The following is a 26,089-nucleotide window of genomic DNA, read 5'->3' on the forward strand; positions in this document are numbered from 1 at the left end:
TATCCTTCCATTACCTTATGGAAAGTACAAGAAATAAAATCCACTAGAATGAAATATTCAATATGTCTTTTATTTGTTTCTCTGGCTAACATAAAAGGTAGCCACTTGTTTTATACCTTAAAAATCATAATTACTCCTTTTTGTTGGATGGAAATAAACATTCTCTTTTAATGTCAGTTCATATAGTTAAATATCTAGAAGTTACTCATATGATCACCTAGCCATATGATCAAGGAACCTTCTCCTACCACACCCCACTTAATGCTGAGTAGAGCAGGAGAGTGTGCTGGAACGTACTTGTCCATTCAATTCCTTGTGGAATCCATAACCACTTGTGACAAATAATAGGAAGTTAAATGTGCCATATTATATTGAAAAGTATGGATAGTTACATGTAATTATTCCCATTATTTCAGGAATGTGTTTGCATGAAAAAAATTTGTCCCATCATATGATAAAATTATATTTAAGTACATTAATATTTCCTTTGATGACTATTTTTATTTTTAATATTTAAAAGTACAGTGATTAAAAATTATTTACAATTAAGTAATTTAGTTATATTTGCACACTCATTTAAAGACACTAACAATAAACTATCAAACCCCATGATGCTAGAATTTGTCATTTAAGGTGAAATAATTAGAAGGTCCTAAGTTTTTTTTTTTCATATAATTCTAAAAAATCGCTCAACCCTTTAAGTTAGTCTTATTCATAATAGTTACTTTCTATTTTTTGTTAACTTGTTAACAAATATTTACACAATACCTACTATGAGCCTCACACTGTACACTGATTTGAGGCTACAACAGAAATAGGTTAAAAAAAGCTGCTTTTTCTTTAAGATACTTCATGGAAGAGCCTATCTAAGCCTATACATCAGAATCACCTAGAACATTTGTTAGAAAGCAGATTCCTGGGCCCCATGTCCTAAAATTCAGAATCAGCTGGTCCAGGATGAGGCCTAGAAATCTGCACATTAACAAGCTAGTCAGGTGATTCTGTTTCTAAGACCACATGAGTGGTATTCATTTATTTCCTCCAAAGCAGGGATCAGCAATTGCTCGGGAAGGGGGCAGGTTGGGAGTTATTGGGGCTGAGTCCAGGTCACCTGTCTCTGACCTCTTTCCAGCTTGAGACTAAAAAATGACCCAATATGGTCTGGAGCAACTTGGCCCTGGCCAGTTTCAACCATGGAGCTCACATGTGGGTTTCCCAGCATGCCCTCCTGCTCTACTCAGCATTAATTGGGGTGTGGTAGGGGAAGGTTTATCCCACATCTATCACCTCCTCCCACCCCTTGCAGGCAGGAAAAGGACTCCTAGCACCCAGTGTCCAGGACCTGAAATCTCAGGTGGGATGACAGGTTACTCCTGCAACTCAGGGGGCTGGAGGCAGGGAGGGACCTCCAGATTACAAGAATTGGCACAGACTGATGCTCTAAAAGTAAGGCTGTAGGGGGCCATTTCAAGTCCCTTGCTCTGTTCCCTAACATGGAGACCCTGACCTCAGCACCCAGTGAAAGCTGATCAAACAGCCTTTCTGGACAACACTCAGTCCCCAACACTGGCCTTAATTTGTACCCAGACCAGCTCCTACCCATAACCCCAACATGGCCCCTCCCACCCACACACAAGCCCAGAGGTCCTCTGCCTGCAGCAATGCTGGAGAGAAGCCCACCAGCCAGAGTGTCACCTGTCACACTGCTGGGACAACTATTTGGCACTTTCATCTCCACAAGGTGAGAAATTCCACCTTAAATTAAAAAAAAAAAATTATTGACATCTAATAGAAAAGCAACATTTGGGGTGTTTGGGGCAGGACGATGTTAGAGCCCTAATTCTTTTTTGAGGTCTCCCTCCTGCAATCAAAGCTCTTTTCTCCAGGTTGGGAAGGAAAGAGGGATCAGCAGTCTTATCAATGCCATCCCCATCCTGGGTTTTGAGGCTGCTGCCTATAGCTGGTGTGACAAAGCCTGGCCTTAGACAGACAGGTGGGGATGCATCCTGAGACCCAGACTGGTCAGAACAGACTAGCTCTGCCACGCCCTGCTCCAGATGGCCCCATTGAACTACCTCCTCTCGGGTAGCCGAGTTTAACCCCCACCCCCTTTTTGGGTGAAAGGCAGCTCTGAGAGCCCTAAGCTGAGGACAGAGAGGTCCTCAGAGACCATGGCTGGGGGAATATGAGGTGCCACCTGTTTCTAAGGATGAAGCTCCAAGCAAGGCTAGTAAACAACCTAGTCTTTTATTTGCCAAGGCCAGCTGTGGCAGGCACTGAGGCCCCAAGACTAGGACCATATTTTTAAATGATATGTGGCAAATGGACTAATCAAGTTCCCATGTTTGATGTAGATTATGGCCAAGTCCAGCAAATAAAAATGGTTATTCAGGTTTTGCCCTGCCCAGGAGTTAAGGATTGGGGAAATGAGAGAATGTGTTGAACTCCAGCCTAAATTCTGACTTTCTGCCCTCCAAGCCTCCAGTAGTAGCTTGGCTTACATGGTTGAATCTGCCTAGGAGGTGCTTTGTTCTCTTTAGCCTGGAGGGACTGTAATGGGATAAAAGTTTTCAGAGCCTTGTGTTATTCTCAACCTATCAAGCAGTTTTAGAGAAAGATCCAGCAGCTAAAGTGGAGGAGACACAGACTTTAAGCTTCCAACCTAATAGGAAATGCATCTCTTTAAACAATACCCACATTTATTGATATGTAGCCACGCTCAGCTCCCCAAGAGAAATCAGATGTCAAAGATAATGGAAAATTTGTGCCTAAACACAGCTTTGCTATGTTCACTTTTCTCACTTTGCTTCCCTCTTCATATATTGTGTCTATTCACATCAACAATGATGAATAAAATGCTTGTCTATAGGTCCCCCTTTTCATAAAGACAAGCTAGTTTTCTAATGCAATTATCCATTGCAAATGTACATATTATAATAATATGTTTAGATAGGGCAAGCTTCTTTTTGCTTTTAGAAAAGTCTAGTATACTGACTGGGGAATTTTCTTAGGATTTCATCTGGAGTTTTCTTCAATATAGCAAATATTGTCCTATCAGACAGAAGGCCACTTCCCAACTGACTCTCCTGCCGATCACCCGTGATCTAACCTTGAACAATCCACACAGTATGCTTGACTTTTCCTTCCCTCTCTCCCCGATTTTCATTCACCTGCTCTTATATCAGCACCTTAATGAATCTCTTAGCACCTCAAACCATAACCACAGACTTCTAATTGCTCTTCTTGTCTCCATGATCTCCCACATAATACATCCCTTATGTGATAGCTTGGTAAATGTAACACAATAATTTTAAACTGTTAAACTCGTCCTTAGGGCAAGTTCTGAAATCTTCCCTCTCTTACTAGCTTTATCTCCCGTAACATGTATGTAATCCCACCTTACATGAATATTACATGTGTACTCACTATATCTCATGGATGTGTTTCTAAAATGTTTAAATTCATTGAGTTAAAAAATACCTAAAAGATTTGTAAGCAAATTTAGAAAAAAAAAATGAGAAGAACTTTAAGGGAAAATACTGTATAAACTGTGACAAATCATGTCCAGGCAACACAATTATTAAGTATGGCTTTATATTTGCCATTTTTCTAAAAGCATGGTTATTTCTGGAGCAGGGGAAAGCCGTTATTTCTTGGTGACCTTTAAGTCCCTATGTGTGAAGTCTCTGTTCTGACACTCTAAGAGGCTGTTTCCTGTGCAAGGTCTGTTTATAAAGGAAAACAGACAGCTGTTCAGCTGCTCAGCAGCCTCAGGTGTCTCTGTGGGATGCCTTTGGAAACAAAGAAGCTGGATTCCCCTGCTGGGTGTAATTTTATGAGCTCTGTAGGAGGATGTCTTTATGATCTTTTTTTCTCATGTACATAATATATATCTATGATTGTTCTGAAAACCAATTCTTACAATATATTTAAAAATCTAAGCCCTAACAATCATAGACTTTTAGAGCCAAGTAGGATATTTGCACCTATCCACAAACCTTCAAAAGAGGCCCATCTTTTTATGATATTTTTAATAATGCTACATTATGAGAAAATACATCCTATGATTACCTGTTTTTACATATTGTTTTGCAGTGTGTTTCAGATGTTACAATTAAAGTACACATTAGTGTTGTTTTAACAAGCCCACCGAGCACCATCTAGACTTTAGATTGAGCAAGGAAGACACCATTCTATTCCAACTTCCCTTATAATAATGTTCTTTCATCCATAATTGGCCTCACCCTCCCTCGAGGAAAATGCCCCTATTTTCTCTATAGTTTCTATGAGATTTGTGTACCAGACAAACATTTAGTGACCTGGCTGTAATAATTAAATTTCCCTCACTAACTTACAAATATAGTGAGGGTATGTGAATGAAGACAAGGAAAGGTAAATTGAATTTATACTTTATTAAAATCAAACAGTCATTGTGGCCTTGAAAATTGTATTCAATAACATCATACAAATTATACATTGTTCTTTATCAAGCTTCAGTCACTATCTGATTAAAAAACACTTGGCCTGTGTTATATATGTCCACTGACTTATGAAACTTTTTAAATAAGATGGGATTCATTATATCTTATAACTACTAGTGGACCCTAGTACATTTTAAAATACATAACAGAGTAAGGATAGCACTGTGACACCTTCCCATTGGAAGTACTGGCTCACTGGCAAAATTCTGCATTTTCTAACTTCCCCACTCCTGGAAGTTTTACTAACAGGAAGTGCAACTAAGTACACCTCACCTGAAAAGCTAATTTCTTATAACTTATATTGTAGTTTGACTATGTGTGACCCACAAAAACTTTTGTTAGTGGCCTCCAAATGGAGGTCTTTCCAGGCTCTTGGTGATCCTCAGGAGAAAAGAATTTGAGGACATGCCACATAAGCCAAGCAAGAGCAAGAGCTTCTTTTATCAAAAGCAAAAGTACATGAGAGAGAGAGAGAGAGAGAGAGAGAGAGAGAGAGAGAATAAGAGAGCAGGCTCAAAAAGAGCAGCTGCACCAAGAGGTGGTTTCCGGTCTTTTGAAGTCCTGCTAATGGAGGGGAGGAATATTCAAGGATAAGGTATTGGCTTTTCCTAAGAATTTGGGTCATAATTCCTAGGATTGGGTCCCCTCCCATTTTCATACTTTATATGGTTGTCTCGGAACTGTCAAGGTGATTTCAAAGGCAGAGAAATTTTGAAACCACAATGTAAATAATATTATAATTAGCCAAAGTTCATGTAAAGTGGCAGAGATGGCTGACAAGCCAGTTGAAGCTGGTTGGTGCCTACAGTTATCAACCCCACTTAGCTTCTGCTTGAGGGCTGTTTACTTCAACATCTGCACCCAATCTGCAAGCCCCTGCATCCAGGTCTCAGCTATGTCTCCTAGACTACACTAACATTTCCACAGGATGGTAGAACCATTTCTAAGCAGACATGAAGGTGAAGTAAAAGGGAATCAAAGGGAAGAGAAAGGAGAAAAAATGTTTCTTCACCTCTCTCCATGAGAAAATCACACAAAATAGTTGCAGGACCCATGAAAGGATCTCATATACTGTATTTACAAACTATAAAATAATGTGTTTCCATTTAGAAAAAAAATCAAAAGTACCTAAATATAAACAGTGATCACTGGATTATTATAATCAGTAGTATGACTAATATTTTCGTTTGTTTTCTGTTAAGGTAACATATTTGTTTGATAATGGAGGGACAGTCTTCTTTGCTATTTTTATGGCAATATGGGGTAAGTATGTTCTTTCATTACTTACTTTCTTGCCCTTATTTTCTAAAGCTATTGCTGTGTTTCTTTACACACACAAACCCCATGTATCAATTCAACAATAAAGTCTCTAGGTTGATACTCATTTTGCTTGCCCTCTTATACATTCACTGCTTCTGTGGTAACTTAACTCTTGATCTCACCCTCCAAGCCCTAAAGAGTAGACCTTCCTCCACTAAGGAGCATGTTTTCCCTGTGAAAGGCAGGTGGTAATTAAAACCAAACTGAAACGTATTAGAATTCAGATTAAGCTTCTTGTAATATTATTCATGAAAATGATGCTCAGAAGATTTTTAATGTTTCCATTCACTTTTTTAGCCTTATGCTTTATATATTTTGAGATGCAGAATCTGTTTTATGCATTGTTGAGCAATAATATCTAATATACAATAAATCCTGTTTCTATTAACAATTTAAAACTATACAAATGATATACAGATATATTTTTTGGCTTTTTTCACCATGTTTCTCATTGAATTTTTAAGGCACCCAATTAATTGAAGCCTAAAGTATATTCAGACACATTGGAATTCCTCAACCTTCAAAGACTTTTAGAGAGCAATTACTATCCTTATTAGGGTCAGCTTTCCTACCATGGCCCTGTTGAATAAAGTCCTTGTCAACTTGGCAACTCAAGGGGCTGATCGTGTATGTGCTGATCCAGAAAATTATAATGTACTAGAATATAGGTCTCTCATTCCTGTTGCCTTAATTTCCCAGGAACAGAAACTCTGGGTTATATCCTTTTTCTAGCTTTAAGTCAAAGACTTTTTTTAAAAAAATATCTTTTCCAATTTTCCTTCAAGAAAATGTTAATATTGATGTATGGCACTAGGACTGCAGGTGTAGGAGTGAAGAGTCAACTCCTTTAGTTTCTGTCAAAAAATAAATAATAAAATATAGCTTGGGGTTATTTTTATAGGATTTTTATTATTAAATTATCAGGCATGATGTAATCTTTAAGTTTTACCTATTTCCATAAACATTTCCTACTAAGAAAAAAATTAACTAAAATACAAATTAAGGTTATATAATAAATGCTTCAGCACAGCCACAAATTGTAGAAAGGAAACCTTTTCAATGATTTATCCTCTCCGTGTTTCTGCTACTAGTCTCACACTTTTAAAATTCTCCTTGGCACAATCCACTTGACAGTGATCTTGTGTAACCTTTTGGGAGATGAGTTTGTTAAAAGGCCAGAATGTAGAGGAACACTTGCTGCTGCCTGAAGCCCTTTTCCTCTTTGTTTTATACGGAAGAACGAAGTGGAGGTATGTCACCCATTGGAATGCTATCACGTGCATTTTCTTGGCCTTCTGGCATGGATGAATCATTCCCAGTTGGGTTGTAGTAGCTAGAATTTTCAAAACTCACATCATAAGGTTCTGGTGCATTGTCTAATCGCAGAACTAAAAAAGGAACAAAACAAACAAAGTTGTTTTATAGTGACAATCTGAAAGATGCACACTCAGGCATCTACCAGATTCTAGGAATTGTTCTAGATGAGTAAGTAGGTATATATTTTATATGGCCTTCTCAGATTTTAGTTTTAAAATTTTAAATAAGTAGATATTTTTTAAGCTATATTTCTTTCTAAGACTAAGAGAACAGTTTTACTTCTAAAATTTTATTGTTAGCAGACCTAAAATAAGCTAGAGAAAAGATTACAACAAAATTATATCAAGACTTTATATAAAGAAATACAGACATATGCTTCATGGACCTTTGAATCTTGTGATTTCAGAGCCTTATCAACATATTTTTTAACTTCTGGTTTAAACTATAACTTTTTTAAAATTAGGTCATTAATTTTTTAATCAATTTCATTATTTTATCAAGTATCTCACTATATTTATGGTCAAGTCATTCAAGGTAGAGAAGGAATAAAACTATTATGGAAACTTATGTTTCTTTCTGATAGATCCAAGCTATTATGTACTTGCGGTTTCATTATTAATGATGCAGGAGAATTTTTTTTTCTTTTTAAATAATCAGTCAAATATTTCCTTATTCATCCTGAATTTATTTTCAAAGGAAAACTGGACATGTACTAGGTATCTTGAAGTACTACAAACAGTGACTAACTACTAATTAAATTAGTATCTAGTATTCACTTAGGATCATCATATGCTTACCGACCTATTCCTTAAGCCATCTGTTTACAAACTAGGCTCCCAAGAATCTTAGGTCTTTAGGACAGGTATCTCAAAGCTTAGATCATATTAAATTTGATAGATTGAGTTTTTGCATAAGATTACATGTAAAGACAAGGATATTAGGTTAAAAAAGTTTGGAAACCACTATTGTTAGAAATTCTATCCTTTAATTTTGAGGAGTGTTACTTTTTGTTTTATATGGATTACTAGAAACCTATGAACAGAATTCAGTTAAATTTACAATTAATGAATTTAGTTCTGAATATGAGAAATATATCAGTCATGAACTGAACTCATCAAAACTCATTAAGACTTCATTGATGAAACCCACCAGAAACACTTAACTATTTGATATAGTGACAAAAGTTTTCTGTACAAACCAGAAAACATTTTTTTCCTGAAGTATAAAAATAGATAAGTATCTAAATTTTTTATTTCTGTTCTAGTTGGTATAATATGAAAGATCAAATTCCCTACTTTATTTCTAGCATATATAGTTCTCATTCATAGATATTATGGTTGGCCTTTTCAAGTGGAAAATTCCTGAATTAAGGTATATTCTGACTTTATGTGTACAAATATGCAAATTTGATATATTCTGTTTTAATTCATTTAGATGATTAATAGAAGCCTACTGTATCTGAGTAAACTTTAGAAGAGCTCCAAATTAGAACACATCTTTGTTCAAACTGAAGCTACTTAGAGATCTAACAATGGCAAAGAATAGCTTTGCAGTCACTTGCTAACAGAACTGGCCATGATTTTTCTTAATATTCTACCATTATCTTGCAATTTCATACATATGTTTTAAATTCTGGTATTATTATTTAAAACCATTTTTGATGGAATGAGCAACAGTTCCAAATGGTTTTTAAATTTCACTCACAGGTCTGTAATTATTTTGGTTTTATTCTTGGAGAAATGGAAGGTGAATCAGACTAAATCCTTAGTTTGTTTCTGTCATATGAATTCCTGAGTCCCTTGTAGGCAATGCGGTGGACACTGGCATTCTCACTTAATTAAAACCACTGCCTAGATGAAGTCTTGAAATTTGCTCTTTACCTGGTTCATTTCTGTCATCATAAAGTCGCCGATGGGAAAATGAATCCGTTTTCCTTTTTCCACACAACAAGTAGCCAACAAGTGTAAGCAATGAAGCACCCAAAATAGCACCTAAAATGGCCCCAAATACGACTCCTGTATTTCTATTCTCTAGAGGACAAAAAAAAAAAAAATTACAGAGAATAAATAGAAAATAATTATACAAAGAACAGAAATAATATGCATGCAGACTTTATATATACCAAAGAATGTTTAATAATCTTTTTTAAAATTAGATAATGGTGAGAGACTGTGTTTGAGAGTGTGTTTGTATAAAGTACCATTTGGGATATGTTGGCAAAATATGAAGCCACACTTCTCACATTGATATACTCTTAAATCTGAGCGTTATAACTGTGTCTCATTACTTATGAACAGCCATAGTACTGAAATGCCATGTGTATACTCTATTAAGACCTAATTTCAGTGTTGAATGCTGTATTAAGTTTTTCATAAACTCTGAATATAATGAACTTTAATGATGAAATGAACTTTGAGCTCATTTCTATAAATCAAAGGTATAAAGCTAATAGGAGTCGGTAATAGGGAATGAATCCACAAAACCCTAAGTAAAAAGGCACTATAAAGAAAAAGCAGTCTAATACAGGTTATTTCCAAATACAACAGAGAGACCAAGGCAAAATGTTTGCGATGCCTTGCATATCAAAAATAGCTGTGTAGGTCCAAGTTTAAGGCAGTCAAAAATTTCACTGTATCATCATTTTTACTGAGTGCCTTATTTGAACACTATGTTACCAATAAACTCTTTAATGCTCACTGAACTCAAATGTAGTATATTTTCTTTTCAATATTTTCCTTTTTTGAGAAGCACATCAATTAGATAGGCAAGGGGTCATGTAGAGAAGCAAAGTTAACTAATTTGTGTTTAGATAAAAGCAATGGTAGGAGTAAGTACTCAGTATTCTTAATATGTATACTAGGTTTAAATAGACAAAAGTAATATTTTTTTAAAAGTCTTTCTAGGCCGGGCGTGGTGGCTCACGCCTGTAATCCTGGCCCTCTGGGAGGCCGAGGTGGGCGGATCGCTCGAGGTCAGGAGTTCGAGACCAGCCTGAGCGAGACCCCGTCTCTACTAAAAATAGAAACAAATGATCTGGCCAACTAAAAATATATATAGAAAAACTTAGCTGGGCATGGTGGCACATGCCTGTAGTCCCAGCTACTCAGGAGGCTGAGGCAGTAGGATCGCTTAAGCCCAGGAGTTTGAGGTTGCTGTGAGCTAGGCTGATGCCACAGCACTCACTCTAGCCTGGGCAACAAAGCGACACTCTGTCTCAAAAAAAAAAAAAAAAAAAAAAGTCTTTCTAATGGAATACCAGAGCTTGTATCAATGAGAAGATGTGTTGAAATCATAGCTAAAATGAAAATATATGTACTTATGCAATATATTGGTTGCAGTGCTATAATAAGCCTAGGTTTTAGGATTTATAACTTTTTCTATATACTGGAAATAACTTTCAAATAGGAATTTGTATTATGATTTGGTTTTTACATCATTAATATAATCTCTAAGTAAGTTGCACTGGAAGTCAGTGAGTTTATAGAGGAAAAAAAACCAGTATTTTTTAAAAAATTTAAAGGAAAAAAAGATACAGACCTGAAAAATAAAATACAATAAATGAATTATTAAATCTTAGATTTCTTTCCCACCTTATGTCTTAAAGCTTGACATAATCCCTAAGTGAAATGTAAAAATGTCCACATAATAAATTTTTTGGGATCCGTGTCAGGTAATTTATAAATTCATTCATTTTGTTCAATTTTTCAACACTCATACATGTATTTTTAAAGTTCTATTGTATAGTATTCCTATAACCATGTGAAATTCCAGGAAGTCTTTTTTAAGATTCAGTGAAAATTGTTACCCACTATCTCACCCCTGCCTCAGAGTCTCCACCTTTTCTCAACCCAACCTGCTTCACATCTTGTTCCGCTGTCTCCTTACGCTCTCATGAAGTAATGACTAGCATCTGTTCACACAAGCCCTAAAACTACTTCACTGTTTCCAGTGAATATAATGGTATACCCCAAAAGTGAGAAATACCCGTGCTGTGGCATTCTCCTCTATTTTTCTAGCATGACTTATTTGGCGATTCCATCCACACAAAAAGAAAGTTAAATCCATTTATATTTACCTTTTTGGGGATCTGACGTATTTGGGAAGAGTTTGGAATTATTGGTGAATTTTAAGGTGGGCTGTACAGTTGTGTTTTCTGGATAGGGGGTAAACCCTGTGAAGCCTCCATCATTTGTGGTATGCAATCCAGTTTGTTCTGTTATCAAGGGGGTCGCAGACTTGGTAGTTGTTTCTGAATGGAGGATGCCAGCTGTACTGGAACTGTTGTCAGGAGTTTTAGTGTTATCACTGGCCAAAGACCAAGTGAACTTTTCTGAAGATACAGCAGGTGTAGCGTTGGGATGTGCTGAGACCGACAAAGGATTTTTATCTACTATAGATGAGTTGTGAGGCAATTTAGAAACAAAGCTATGAATCAAGGGAGGGGTTGTGGAAAACATGGATGTGGGTCTTGGACTCCCAGTAGAGTTCTCTGTTGACAAGTTACCGGAGAAATCTGTCATTCCATGGACTTTGTTCAAGAGATCCGAACGTGGGGGATGACTTGTGTTGGGATTCGAGGTGTTTCTATTTTCATTATTATTTGAATTTAAATTTGCTTCACTCTCCAAAGAAGTAGGTTTATTTCCCATTGTTTTCAAACCTTCTGAAATGCTTTGTGTTGTGTTTATTTCTGGATTTTCTTTCCCATGGCTCCCAAATAGTAGTGAACTAAACAATGTTGAAATCAACAGAATCCTGGCTAAGGTCAACATTGTAGCTTTCTTTGGTATTGATCTTATTAAATGGGCTCTGAAAGAAAATAATCATTTATTTAAGTTACTAAATAAAGTATTCTAATGTTTTAATGGATCTATGTTTTTTAAAGTGATAAAAATCAAAAGACAATGTTGGGACAATATACTCGTTAGTCCAGAAAAATGTTTATCTTGGATATGTACTTAAACTAGTATCACTGAGTTTTATTTTCTGTATATTTCTTTCTTCCTTCTTTCTAGGGAAATGCCATGCAAAGATTTTGTCAAGCCAGACTACTATTTCAAAGATCATTTAGTTTGGAACAAGCTGAAATATAGATATACACACACATATATGTATTAAAATTCTAAAAATATTATAAAGATAGGACATGAAGAGCTGCCTGGTTTCTTCAATCTATTTAAGAAAACATGTCCTTCATAAAGATGTAATTTGAAATATTTATTATGAAAGTGACATTACTGATTATATACTAAATGTACCATATATCAGCTTATTAAAGTAAGTTAGGAATTTCCTTGAATTCATTTCATTAGTATTTAGTTTGAGTTATTTGAATTTGAAATTAGCATACCTTTTTTCACAATACTTTTCACTTCATGATATCCTTCTACTCGATCCCCAGTTGGGGAGAATTAGAAGACCTTTAGATTTTACATTATCCTACTGCCTTATTTTATAAATGAAGAATATGGTTGGAGGCAGGGAAAACTTCACCTGGCTAGATAATGGCAGGGCCGGGGTATGAACCCATGGTCCTGACACCCAATCCAGGCAAACTATCCTGCCTGTTAAATGTGAAAGTGCTACAATTCATAAATAGGATGATATAGGAAAAGTTTTTGGAATCAGGTTTGTATTAAAATTCTAGCCTCTGAAAAATAATCATCATAATAAACACTTGCTTTATCATCATTATAACCAATGCTTTATCATCATTATAATAACCAAACTGCACAGTGTTGTTCTGAAGACTAAATGAGATGACTTAGATAGAAGCACTCTGAACAATATCTGGCCTAAATTAAGCACTTAATAGATGTTAACCTCCATTTATGACTCAAATATAATAATATCTTTGTAGTATCCTACAGGTTACAAAGTTTACAATATCATTTCACTTGATCCTCACTCACAAGAATCCCTGAGACAAAAAGAATAGCTTCAGTTGTACCCATTCTGCAGATGAAGCTGAAGCACAGAATGACTAGTAAAGGAAGCTAGTAAATGAAAGAGGTGATATTCAAAGTAAAGTCTACTGACTCCAATTTAATTAGGGGCTAAAATTTAAAGTGCTTTTAACAAAAATTTATTATTTTTAAAATTAAACTATTCCTCCTCAAGCAATAAACTCTAAGTACTGATTTCGTGTTCTTTGTACTAGATCTTGTTTTTCACTAAAAGCCTCCAGGCTGATAGAGCTAGGAAAAAGGAGGAGGTGCAACTGCTGTTATTCAGGTCCCATACTGCTTACCATTGCTCAAGAGCTCTCCTTGAAATTTGTAAAAATGTTTTCAACCTTGCTGATTTTTCCTTAAGGTCTGAGGAGCCTCTCAATACTCCCACTGATTATCTTTTTGTTTGAAGTGCTCCCCCTTTTGCATACAATTTCCTACATAGTGGTACAACTTAAATCTATAATTACATCCTGATATTTTTCTTCCAAAGCATTTAGCAAGCAGTCAATACCCGTGGATTCCTATGGTTTTAGAGGTATAATATCTTCTATGCCCTATGCTTTTTGTTTAAGAAAAGTCTACTTAAAAAGAAAAGCAGGCAAACATACAAGAACATTTATAGTGGCATTATTTATAAGAGTCTCAAACCTAAATGTCTGTTATTAACAGATTGGATATTAAATTGTGGTATACTCAGCAAAAATTAACAAACTAGAGCTACAAGCAACATAGATGATTATTACAAACATAATGCAGAGCTTAAAAAGCCAGTTGTATTATGTGATTTCACATATATAAAGGTCAAATATAGTCAAAAAGCTATAATGTTAGAAGTCAGGAAAGTGCTTACTTGGGAAAAGGAAGGAAGAACAAACGGTATTGATTGGCTGAGACATGAAAGGTCTTTGTGTGTTGGTGATACTCTGTCTCTTGACCTGATTGTGATTACATAGGGTTTGTATTTGTGATCATTCTGCTTATTTATATTTCATTCACTTTTCTGTGATAACCAAGAAAATTGGTTTAGGTCCTAAAAATGCTTAACGTGATTGGAAAACATATTACTATTATGCATTTGTTATATCAGCTGCTTTACACATTTTCCATTTAATTCAATTCTTACCAAAAACAATCAACCAATGAGGAAGGATTTATTAATTCCACTTTACAGATGATGAAGTCGGGCATAAAGAATGTAAATAACGTGTCCAAGGATAAATAGCTAGTGACTGAGAGAAAGGGTTGGGATTCAAACCTTTGCATGTCTGAGTCAAAACTAGTAAGTACTTATCTTTCTAACAGATGTTGCAAAGGAGTATAGAATTTGATACTCAGCTGCTTTCTAGAAATTCTTCCCAGCATCATTTTTGTTAGCATGGCCTCTCTGCATTTAATTATTTTTACCAGAGCAGTTTATCATCCCATTTTTTAAAAACACTAGAAATATGGGGCCCACTATCTTCAAAGTACCTGTCAAATACACTAACTATACTTTTTCCCTAATTTAAGAGAATCCTAACAACTGTCTCAACGGTTTCTAGATGGACAACGTTATCATGTAGTTTACAGATTAGCATTTAGCAAAACATGATTGATGATCCCTAGAACCTATAGTTCACCAACATTTCATTATTTATGTCTCACCTAGCACATTTAAAATACAATTCAGTTTAGCTTAAAAATAGTTGTGCATACCTTTCCAGAAACATCTTTGTCTTGTGAATGCTGTAAAGTTCACAGCAAATCTAACAGTCTTTTTCATTATCTACTGCTTAGTGATCTGATTTTGTGAATTATACTTGGCCACTCTTTTTAACATTATTATGCCATTTGATTTGCTTTTTCTATACCTAAATGTTTTGCTTATTTTCTCTTCCTAATAAAGTAGTCACCAGAGAGGGAAAAGGCTCTTAGCTGTTCTTCTAGTTTTCTTACTGCGTTACATGAGGAATGTGGCATTGAGCTTTCATTCCCCCCTGTAACGAGAATCTACATATCATGATTCAACAAAGTGAGTTCTGCTGTTTCTGTTTCACCTTGAGTGTAACATTGAACCACCAAGGGGATCTCTCATTCCTTCACCCGGCTTTTGACTGTAACTTGAAAACCTAGTATATCAGCACCCTAAATGAGCGAAGCATTCTGTTACTGCCCAGAATTTATCTCCTGGGAAAAGGAGAGAAAGGGAAGAGAGGCATAAGACAGTATGATGTGGATATGATTTACAGTTCATTCAGAAATTAATACAGCTGCAGATAAGGCTTTTGTGAAGGTTGATTTATTCCTGTTGTCCCGACATTGCAGTGGGTAGTGGGGGAACAACCTCACCTCTGCCCCTGGCTTCTAAGAGAGCCAGGTTCACCTCTTATATCTTAAAGGTATAGAAGCAGCCAAGAATTGAAGCCATCGGCTATTCAGAACTCCGGCCCTGAAATTTTGCTGGAGCAAGGACCAGGTGATTTGGGTTAAATTTGACCCCATCCTGAATTGAACAAAGCACATTGTAAGCAATAAAAGCTAGCGGAGGTGACACAGAAACTCCAGAGGGAAACAAATGAAATCTAAAATGTTTTTTTTTTCTTTTTGTGATTTCCTTTAAGCCTCTCTCCATCTCCTGAGTTATATACTTAAATATTTAAACTATGTTATATACTTGTTATATAAAGCTGAAGTTATGCTGGATTCTGGACGGCATGCTTGAGTGTGCCCAAATTCATCTGTCAGCCAGGTGCACAGTGGGGACAGACAGAAGGTGGGATGACAGAAAAGTAGAAATGTAGAGGGAGAGAAATCAGAAGAACCAAATAGGATCATTTCTCCCATTTCTCCTACTGATCTTCATCTATTTTTGCCCCTGGGTAGTAGCTCCCAAGAGGAATTTTTAAGGTGTAACATAGAAACAGGGCTAAGATCATCACAGATTTGAAAAGCTTCTAAGAGTAGAATTACTGTAAAGCAAACAGAAAAAGCAAGCAGATTTCCAGCTATTTTGTGATACTTTAAATACAGATTCTAAAATTTCTTGTATATATTGAAATAGTTTTATTGTTTCTAGTCTTTAACAACTTTCAAAATATACCTTTAGAGTGAGTTTCACTATTTTTAAACAATTCCTCTACACAAGGAGAATGAACACTATTTTTTCGTCTTTCTTTAGTGTTGGCTTTGGAAGGTGGTTTCGCATTACTACTTTTGTATGGAGGTCTGCAGAGGGTGGTGAGAGGAGAAAGAAAGCAAAACAAAGCAAAACAAAAAAATTCTCAACTTCTGGCCAGTAAAGGAAGCAAATCCACACTCATTGTGCTTAATTTTACTTCCTCTTAAATGTATAAAGTCATTATTCTGCCCAGCCTCCTGTTGAAACTGAGTCATACCACTTTATACCAAGTTTTGGAAATAAAGAGATGCCCTAGTTTGTGTCAGGGAATCAACCCATGCAAAGACAAAGAAATGCTAGTCATTCTAAACTCAATCAAAATCAGAAATTTTAAGTAAAAACATCCGTTCAAGTACACTGAGGGAATAATATAAAAGCATGTTGCTGTAGTGAAATAACTAATGACTATACATTGAGTACCTTTTTTGCCAGTTACTTTTGATCATTTCTTGTTACAGATCTTAGGCTACAAATTAAGATGGGTGGGTTTTGTCTTTGTCATAGGAAACTCAGTCTGCCATGTAGCTAATGTCCCAGGCAGAATTTGAGTGTTATTCTGAGTGGCCTTTCCAATCATGGACAGTATATTTTCCTTTCCCTAAATGAAAGAGCTACAGTTAATGATGACTGAAGAAATTCTGCTTCTAAAAAATGCCTCTTTCATAAGAGGGGTTTGGAAGGGTGAGAAGACAGAAATAGGATCGTGCTTGAGGACCTAAGGCCTATCTTTTCACTTTTCAGTTAAAAAAAAAAAAGAAAAAAGAAAAGCATGGCATTCCTTTAGGAAAAAAACAATTTCAAAAGTTTATAAACATCCTAATTAAAAGACAGGTATGCATTAATCTGGGAAAAACATCGAGTGTGTCATACTACCTGCTAACTTGGGAGCTCTCATTCATAAACTTCAGTACTTAAAAAATTATCTGGATACGTGTCAAGCTTAGAAAAAAAAGAATGTGTCTCCAAATAAATGTTCTAAATTGAAATTTCCAAGCACAAGGTTTTCAGCTATCTATTACACTTCACTGTCTGTAGGAGCAGCCTGCAGGGATCAAATAGAAAGTAAATGGGAAACAAGCATCCCTTTAATAAAAGGAGTCTTACATAGCCACAAAATGAAAATAATTTTAAGAAACTTTATCCACATCTTCATTCCATGGGATGTCTTAAATGACTTAGCCTTTTAGATTTCTAGTGGGTGCTAGACTTGTACACATATCATGCTAAATAAAATAATTATATGTACTGCACATTTTGCCAACTTTTTAATTAAGATAACCTTTCAAAAACATGTACAGAAGCTTCTGATCTATTGTATTAGAAGTCCGCTTTCCAAAAACTATTATGTTATGATACTTAATGCAAAAACCTTTAAGTTCAAGTGCATAATTTAAACCTAAAATTCAATTTATATTCATGTTTTTATTTCCACTTTAAACATTTTGAAACCTTTACTGAGATCTGACTTAAGGAAATTCTATTTTTTAATAACATACGTTTTAAATAAGGCTTTTATTTAACTCTCCATCATCTAGCAAATTTGGCAGTGATTCTTAAGGTTAACTTATTTAACAGAGCAAACACTCTTTGGAAAGTAATGACTTAATGGAACTACCTGTCTTTAAAAGAGTTGCCGTAGCTACTTGCCAGGCTGTTCTGTCAAAAGTTGAGGTGAATTTGATTCTCTTTGGAAAATAAATGAGAGAGAGAGAAAGAGAGAGAGGGAGAAAGAAACCGAGCATACACACTTACCTTCAGGTCTAGGAGGTGTTTACAAACGGGAACTGAGCTGAAATATCACAGTCTTCCTGGCTGTGCTGAGTCTGCCTTGCATTAGAGAAAACAGATAGATTGCTTGTGACAATGGTGCACTAAGCAGGAGGGTGCCAAGGAAACAAAATTAGGTGGGGCTGGCTGTGTCTTGCTTGTGTAAGAGAGCACTCAAGAACCTGACTGACCTGCTTCTCGGTAAGCATTAAGATATCACCTCGTTCAGGTCTTTAACGACAACAACAACAAAAAAGCCCAACCCTCCAGTTTTCATAGGTTGGTCGTTTTGACTTTGGGGCAGGCTATTCTCATCAGCGGTGGCAAAACAAGGGGCATCCATTTCTTGCCCTAGGTGAAAAAAAGGACAAAGACCTTGGTAAAGTCCTCCAGTGTATCAGGAATTTCTGACACATGCCGGGTCCCCATGCTTTGCAGATGAGAAAACCAAAACGAGTCATGCCCTGCACCTGTTGCTCTATCCCATTCCTATGTTCTCTTAATTCATAAACCAATCTTTCTCTACCTTAGTGGGTTGCTCTGTTTGTGTACTTAAAACCTGACTGTAGACAATGTAAAGGAGTCAGTAGTGAGGCACCTTGTCTGCAATGAAATTGGTTTTATATAAAGTCACACTTCACAACGTGCAGTAATGTGAGAACGCTGTGAGGCATTACGTTAGAAATAATCACCAGGGCTGAGATCGGATTTCTTGCTGACTTTCAGGAGTTTGGGTGGTAAGTGGGGCCTGTCGGAGAATGGCCACGTGATCCTGAGTAATCCTAGGGGCCTTCTCAATTAAGTAGTTTCCATCCTGTGTTCTCTTTGCTTTTGCTCTCGATTTAGAAGCTGGTGAGTTTCAGAAGTGCCTGGGTAATGCTTGATTAAATACTAGAGTTGAATAACAACTTGGCATACTTCCTTTGCTTCCTTTCACGGCTTATGAAAGGGAGAAGAGTGAAACTGGGATATTCTGCACATCAATATTTGGGGACTGGTGCCAAGGTCTGTTCAGTTCAGTGTGCCTGAGGTTCATATTTGGTTTCTGTTGCACGAGAAGATAGGTTTGCAGCTACTAAGAGAGAAAACGAAACTTTAGCTAAAATGCAGGAGCTAGTAAACTCCAAATGGAATGCAAAGAATCTGCCCAGTTAATTGGCCCCAGGAAAGAACAAGGTAATTCTATAGTTTTAATTTTTCTGAAGCCCAAAGGCCCTTTCAGAGTTTGATTAGAAATTAAATCAACTTCTAAAAAATATTCGCTCAAAGGATATTCAAGCTGTCTCTGCACTGGTATGAAGAAAAGCGAGTAAAATTGAATCAAGCACTAGTTACTGAGCAGTGGCTTAATGGAACACTATTGGTTATTTTCAGGTTAGCCAGTTACTAGGAACAAATCTAACTAGAAAATATTTCATTTATACTAAGCCTGAATAGACAGGATTGGTTATACTCTAACCCTAGGCATTTTCCTCCACATGTGTAGGAATATCATTACCTCTTCTGCCTTGACTTTGGTAATAATTATGGCTTATACCAGGCATGAATATTACAAGGCACTTCTGCTACAACTCTGCTTTCACTGCTACTGAAGTTAAAGCTAATCTCTCATGATGCTCTTTCCTGAAGATCCTAGCTGTAGGCTCAGAATCCTATTCATCTTTGCCCTCCTTACAAGCATAAACAATTGGTTATAACTGATCCTAGAGATAAACACTACTTACTTTCTCTGTCTTGAGCACATCTGGAAATAAAGTATAAAATGAAAACTGTGCATAAGTTTAATGCTGCAGTTGTTACTTAGCTCACTTAGTTGTAATCAGAAGCTTTAACTAAGTCACCTGAGTTGGGGTTAAAAAAGTAATTTTTGGCCAAACAAGTCTCACTGAGATATAGTTTCAGGTTCTAGGTAAGACCAATCCCATTTAGACCTTGTTTCTCTAGAGGAACTCAACAATAAGGAACAATTAGCTGAAATTTCATCAGCCAAGCCAGCTGAGATGACACATTGTGCAATGCTTGTATAATTTTTTGTGTGCCTAGCTACTATGGTGCCTTTCATCTGGTATTCGCCATCTGCCTTACACTCATTAATTAAATTTCACAATACCTACTGGGAGGAAGAAACATCTCTTCTTTGTCTGAAATGGTGGAACCACTCACAAATGGAGTTTTCAGAACAGGAAAGGACATTACTGTCCCTGGTGGATCTGAAAACAGAACCAGAACATAGCTTGGGATCACATGGCAAATAAAATAAAAAACACTGTTTTGGATCCAAAAAAGTATCTTTTTGTGCAAATCCTCTAACATGAAATGCCTGACGCTAATGTCACATGTAGGGAATTTGTTTGTATTTATCAAATTGATTGATAGGTTATTGAATCTGAAACAGGCCACAAATTGAATTCTTGTTTTATCTCCCCATAGGATCATGGCACTTTAAGCAACACATATGTAATTAAAATAATAAAATAAATTATATCATAATTATATTATTTGAGAGTACTTCAAATATTCTTTATAAATAAAATGGAATCTAATGGCTGGGAAATTTATTTTGGAATAACATTTAATTTCTTTCAATATTCTATTAGAATAGAAATAGAATGAAATTTATCATTCTATAAATGCTAATAGTTGCTTAACATACAAGCTTACGTTTTCTTAAGTCATATGATGTTATAATATGATCTTTTTTACTTAACTATAACTTTATAGAAAGATTAAATGTTCCATTTTCATGTTAAGGAGATTATATGACAATGGCCTTTGTTAAGTAGGGCTTATGACATACCATATATATATGCACATATACATACTTTCATGCATACATATATGAATGATGAGCTAAGGAAAGTTGTAAACCTAATTATCACTAAAAATAACTTTAAAGGGTAGATACCTGTATAATTTTTCTCATTTAATTCAGCCATAGTTCAAAGAAGTGAATCATATTGCTGTAACAAAACCTGTTGCATTCCTATCTACACATTTATGTGAACATGTGTTCCCAGTAACTTTTAATATTCTTATAAAAACGAAAAATTAAAATAGAGTTGATGCTATAACCTATCTCATTGTAGTCAGAACTAAGAGATATACATGGATACCTGAACCATTCAAAAATAAACAAAAACATCATTGATATGTTAGAGATGTGTTTATAATAAAATCTTAGCTTCTGTGTTTAATATTGATTAAAATTTGAAATGGATTATATTGTTTCATTAATTGTGATGATAACTCAAACCTGATTTTTTTTTAAGGAGCCTATTGGTCACAAGAAATTTTAAAAATTTTATCTAGTTAGTTGTTTTATTGTTTTAGAGACGGATGGCAAGATAATAAACATTTTCAAATAAAATACATATTAAGAATAATATTTTAAAGTAAAAATGGAATGGAAATACATTTAAAGGAAATACATTAAAATGGAACAATTAAAATTTTGCAACAAATAAGAGTTTATTGAAAGTATATTGTTAAAGGGATATAGGTAGGTATAAAAGACTGATATAAATTATATTTTAAAATCTCCAGTTTTATAATGCATTGGAAATTATAACCTTTACAACTTTTTAAATATATAATGGAATGAAATTTTGGATGTCATTGTGAAAATCCACAAGAAGATACATAGTTTCACAAAATTATAATGTTTTAGATTTTACACATTTTGAGGACCAGTGATTTAGTGCATCTATTAAATTCAAAGTGGTAAATCAGAGATTTTTAATAATTTCTAAGTGATGCCTAGTAATGCTTCAAGCTCTTCATAGATTTCAAGTATTTTATTTGCATTTTTTTGCACTATTTAGGGCGTGACACAAGTGTTCACTATGTCCTTTTATCTTCTCTTCTAGTTCGATAAAAAAAGAAAGAAAGGTAGTGAGGAGTGTTGCTAAAAGGTGATGGAGACATTTACAACACAAACACTACTTTCTTCAAAGTGTCACATTTGCTGACATTGTCATACTCTGCTTACGTTAGCAGAATAGCTTTGTGGCATAGGTGGTCTTATGGCATCTCTATTTAGTATCAGAACTCCGAGGCTCCTTCTCTGGCTGGGTTCTCCAGGCTGCTAATCACCAAGGGAGCAATATGCAATGTGCGCAGTAACACAAGCTCAGGCTACCAAATCACAGTTTCCATGCTGAGTCCTGGTTTTGCCTGTTACTGTTTTTATTACCTTGGCTGATCACCACCACATTTACAACACTGCTTTCCCATTTGTAAAATGGAGTGATTCCTACTCCTGGTTGTATGTGGGAAGTAGATGAGATAAGGTAAATGAATGCTGTGTTGTTTGACACTTAATAGTCAAACTCAACTAGATTTTATTAATAATACATATAATAATTTTTGTTTGGAGATGGTAAAAATTGAAGCTTCAACATCAACATGAACAAAAGTTGAGAGGAATCCAACTAAGTGTACAAACACTTATGTTGAATTATTTTGAATTTGTGCCTATCTCTTAGCACACAGTTGCTCAATAAATATTCATTGAATGAAAAATGAATAGGTTCACCATTAATTTTTGTGAAATTCTTCAATTTTAGTTCATTTTTTTTTTGACGAGAGGATTTCCCTGATCACCCTTTTCAAAACTACAACCCTCCTTTCTTGACCTGTCATATCCCCTCCCTGCCTTATTCCCCCATAGCACCTATTGCCAACTAGCATTCCCTGTGTCTTATTGATATGTTATTTATTGTCTGTTCCCATACAAGAAAATCAGATCATAAAAGCAAACATTTTTGACTGCTTTCTTCATTGCTTTATCCGAAGAGCTAGACTAATGCCTGGCATAGAGTAAATGCTCAATAAATGTATAAATGAATGAATACATTCATTAAATGAATGAATAAATGTGTGAATAAATATATTTAATAATGGTAATTTAAAAATGAATGTATTATGCATAAGATATTTGAAAGCTCACTTTTTTCTTCTACCTAGAATATTATTACCATGATTGGCCCATTCAGATCTAAAACCTGCCCTTTTTTTCCACTTAATGCCATTCCTTGGACATCTATGATTGTGCATATAGATCCTTGAGCAATTTCCTTTGGTAGGTGATTAGTGATGTGGGCTAGTTCACAAAACGAATTGGTTTTAGCTAGGGATGCCTAAGTCTTGTTATAATGTGAGAATGTAGAGAATATGGGCACAAGTATAGATAAGTGGGTAGATGCAGTTTTAGTGGATATTTTCTTCTGATTGCTTTATTTTTAATGATGAAGTAGTCAGAAAATTGTCAGCTGGGAGTAATGGGAGCGTAGGAGCTGCATGTTGGAAAAAAAAAGAGAAGAGAAAATATGATAACATGGCAGCCTTAAGGGCTACTCAAAGTTAGCAATCATTAATTTAAAGTAAGACAATTTACTCAGCACAGCTGTGTTTTTCTGCTGCGGTGTTAATATGCATGAGTACAGATAGCAGATGGAGCATTGGGTTTAACTGGGGTTGTTTTTAAACCGTGGGCTTATGACAAACTGAAATAAGAGCTAGAGAGTTGAAGGTATGTGCACGTGTGTGAGTATAATGACTGCCCATTAGGCTACATAAAGAAGAAAGTGAGGACAAGGGGGAGGAAAGGATAGTAAACATATGATAGTATCAATGGATTGAAAAATCTAGGCCAAGAAATTGTTGGAATTGGAGTTTATAGGGAGTGAACTAGGAGGATCGATGTGTTGACTGGAGATTATGGAGAGTTTGCTCTTATTGATAACAATTATGTGCTGTGGGAGTACTTGAGTGAGGTAGAGTAGGAGAAAACAACTTTGAAGACAGAGATCAAAGACTTGAAAGCCAGGGTACTGGAAAGATTATCCGTGTATATTGTCATTTCTCAGAGTTATTTTGGGAGCTATATTCGTAAGAGTTATACTAGGCCAAGAATAAAAATCTTCAGAGAAATGGGTAAGTGTCCCCAGGGAGTAGAAGACAAGTACCACAAGGAGAGGCAATAGGAAGTATGAATTGATAGTGTGAGATTCAAATCTGTGGATCTTTAAGGAGGAGGGAGAGAAAATGGTCTTGAAGCAGCAATGAGGGCAAGAAATTCACTACTTCATTATCAGTACTTATCGTTGTGGGAGACAAACAGCCGTCACCTGAGTGTGCCGCAGGGAAAGTAGGGTATGGGGGCATCCCAGGTTTCAGTTAGAGCAAGAAGGTGAGTGGATGTGAAAGACTTGATTGGCTTCAAGTAAAAGGGGGAGTAGTGAAAGTGTTTCAGGAGCTGGGGAGGAGTGGGAGATTGTCACAAAGGTAATTTTTGTTCCCCTACCCGTATGAGGATCAGATTGTGAGGGGTGAGAGATGATCTGGAAATGATGGACTTTTTGAGGTAACTGATAAGAACAGGGTTAAAGACTGCAATGATGTTTAGTCTTGATGGACCCAACTGTGGATGGGGACAGGCTGGAAAGGTGTGTGTACAGGACACGGGGATAGAGGCATGTTGCTAACATGGCGCGTCTGGGCTCCCTCTAGACTCCTGATGGTGGAAGAATTCTGAAGTGGAGCCTTTTATTCCTAACACTTAACTGCCTCTCCAGCCTGCAAGTGGCAGCCTGCTGCGAAATGATACTGCTCTCTTTAACGAGTACATAATATTCTATTGTGTGGAGGAACCATAGCTGATGTATTCCTGTGAGATGAAGTACACCATTGTAGAAGTTTTCTTCCTTTAAAACCCTAATTTCATCATAGAGTCTAATCTCTTTAAGCAACTCTTGCCTAATTTATTAATTACCAGCTATCAACTATTTTTATATGGACTTAAGTGAAGTTACAACTAGGCATAAATATAATAAAGTGGCAAAACTGGCAGTGAGGTAATATTACAACTTATTTCACCACTATTAGGAAAAGATCCGAGTGATTTATTAATGCTTTCAGAAAAAAAAAATTAAGACAATTAGAAAATCCTAGCACATCTAATTTGTTTCTTTTTATTTAAAAAAGTTATGAAAGCTAAAAGTAACCTCACTAACAACATCACACGGAGTTTATATTCTGAGTGTTCTCACCACTGAGCCATAGCCTGGAGAGCACACAGTGAGGAGAGAGAGAGATGCCTAGACTTGGGGTGCAGTCTGAAGAATCTTGGTCTGTTTCTTGGCTCAAAAACAGGGGCAGAAGGAAAAGGAAACTTATTCCTGACCTGAAAGAGATTTTGAAATCAAGTTCACAGGCAGCAAATAACAATGACAGTGGCTTTCTCATCCGTTGAAAGAACTGTAAACACCTTAAACACTTTTCAGGGAAGAGTAACAACATGTGATCTTTAAGAGGACAATTCCTAGAAGCTCTTAGCTACAGAAAAGGAAATACACTTCTGTGCTAAATCAAGAGAAACAAATTAGATATGCCAGGATTTTCTAAGTATCTGCCTTACTTTTTTTTTTTTTTAAAGCAAAAGAAAGCATTGATAAATCACTTGGATCTTTTCCTATAGGTGGTGATGTTGTGAATCCCCTCCTTTGAATAAGTACTTTAAAGTGGTAACACTGTCTTAGGAGTCAGAGGGACCTGGGGTACATAGTGGAGTCCATTTGGGGCAAGTTCGTTATGCTTTCTGAGCTTTGGTGTTATTACCATCAAAATAGCAATAAAATGATTTCTTGCACATGGAGCTGTTGTGAAGATTTGATGAGTTAATATTTATATAACAGGTAACAGGGTGGCTAGCACAGAAGTTTTTAATGCATTATAGCTATTCATGGGAAGTAGATACACAATTTTGAAAGCCCCTTTTGAGAAAAATAATATAATGATATGCATACAAAATGAGGTACACAAGTAAGAATCAGTGAAATCACAAATTTATAAATTTTAAAAAGATCAAAAATAATATATGCAAAAACCAAAATCCAGAAAAGTATCAATACTTTAATTAACTAACTGCTTGACACAAATTTGTAAGGCTTTTTAGCCTACATTTGTCTGTCTTTTGTATTACCTCTTCATATGATGTTTAAAAAATATTTCATAGACAGTAGATGAAAGTAATTCAGTCTTTCCTCCTTCTCTAGCATAGTTAATTCAAAGTTATTTTTATTATTAAAAGTTTT

General features: G+C 35.7%; 2 protein-coding genes across 2 annotated transcripts in view; one reads left to right on the forward strand and one right to left on the reverse strand.

The window, feature by feature from the left end:
- ANO3 (anoctamin 3) overlaps nt 1–26,089 on the forward strand; it is a 407,322-nt gene that overhangs the window by 328,596 nt on the left and 52,637 nt on the right. The window contains exon 16 of the mRNA XM_045557695.1: nt 5,684–5,744. Within this exon, the coding sequence (XP_045413651.1) occupies nt 5,684–5,744 (61 nt within the window). The remainder of the gene's footprint in view (nt 1–5,683; nt 5,745–26,089) is intronic.
- MUC15 (mucin 15, cell surface associated) lies at nt 4,394–18,548 on the reverse strand. The gene is made up of 5 exons (XM_045557694.1): nt 18,523–18,548; nt 17,982–18,056; nt 11,194–11,927; nt 8,999–9,148; nt 4,394–7,189 (listed from the first exon to the last, which is right to left on the reverse strand). The coding sequence occupies exons 3-5, from the start codon at nt 11,888–11,890 to the stop codon at nt 7,029–7,031; spliced, it is 1,008 nt and encodes a 335-aa protein (XP_045413650.1). The 5' UTR covers nt 11,891–11,927; nt 17,982–18,056; nt 18,523–18,548; the 3' UTR covers nt 4,394–7,028.

The sequence above is a fragment of the Lemur catta genome, chromosome 7 (genome assembly GCF_020740605.2).
Source record: "Lemur catta isolate mLemCat1 chromosome 7, mLemCat1.pri, whole genome shotgun sequence".
Lineage (NCBI taxonomy): Eukaryota > Metazoa > Chordata > Mammalia > Primates > Lemuridae > Lemur > Lemur catta.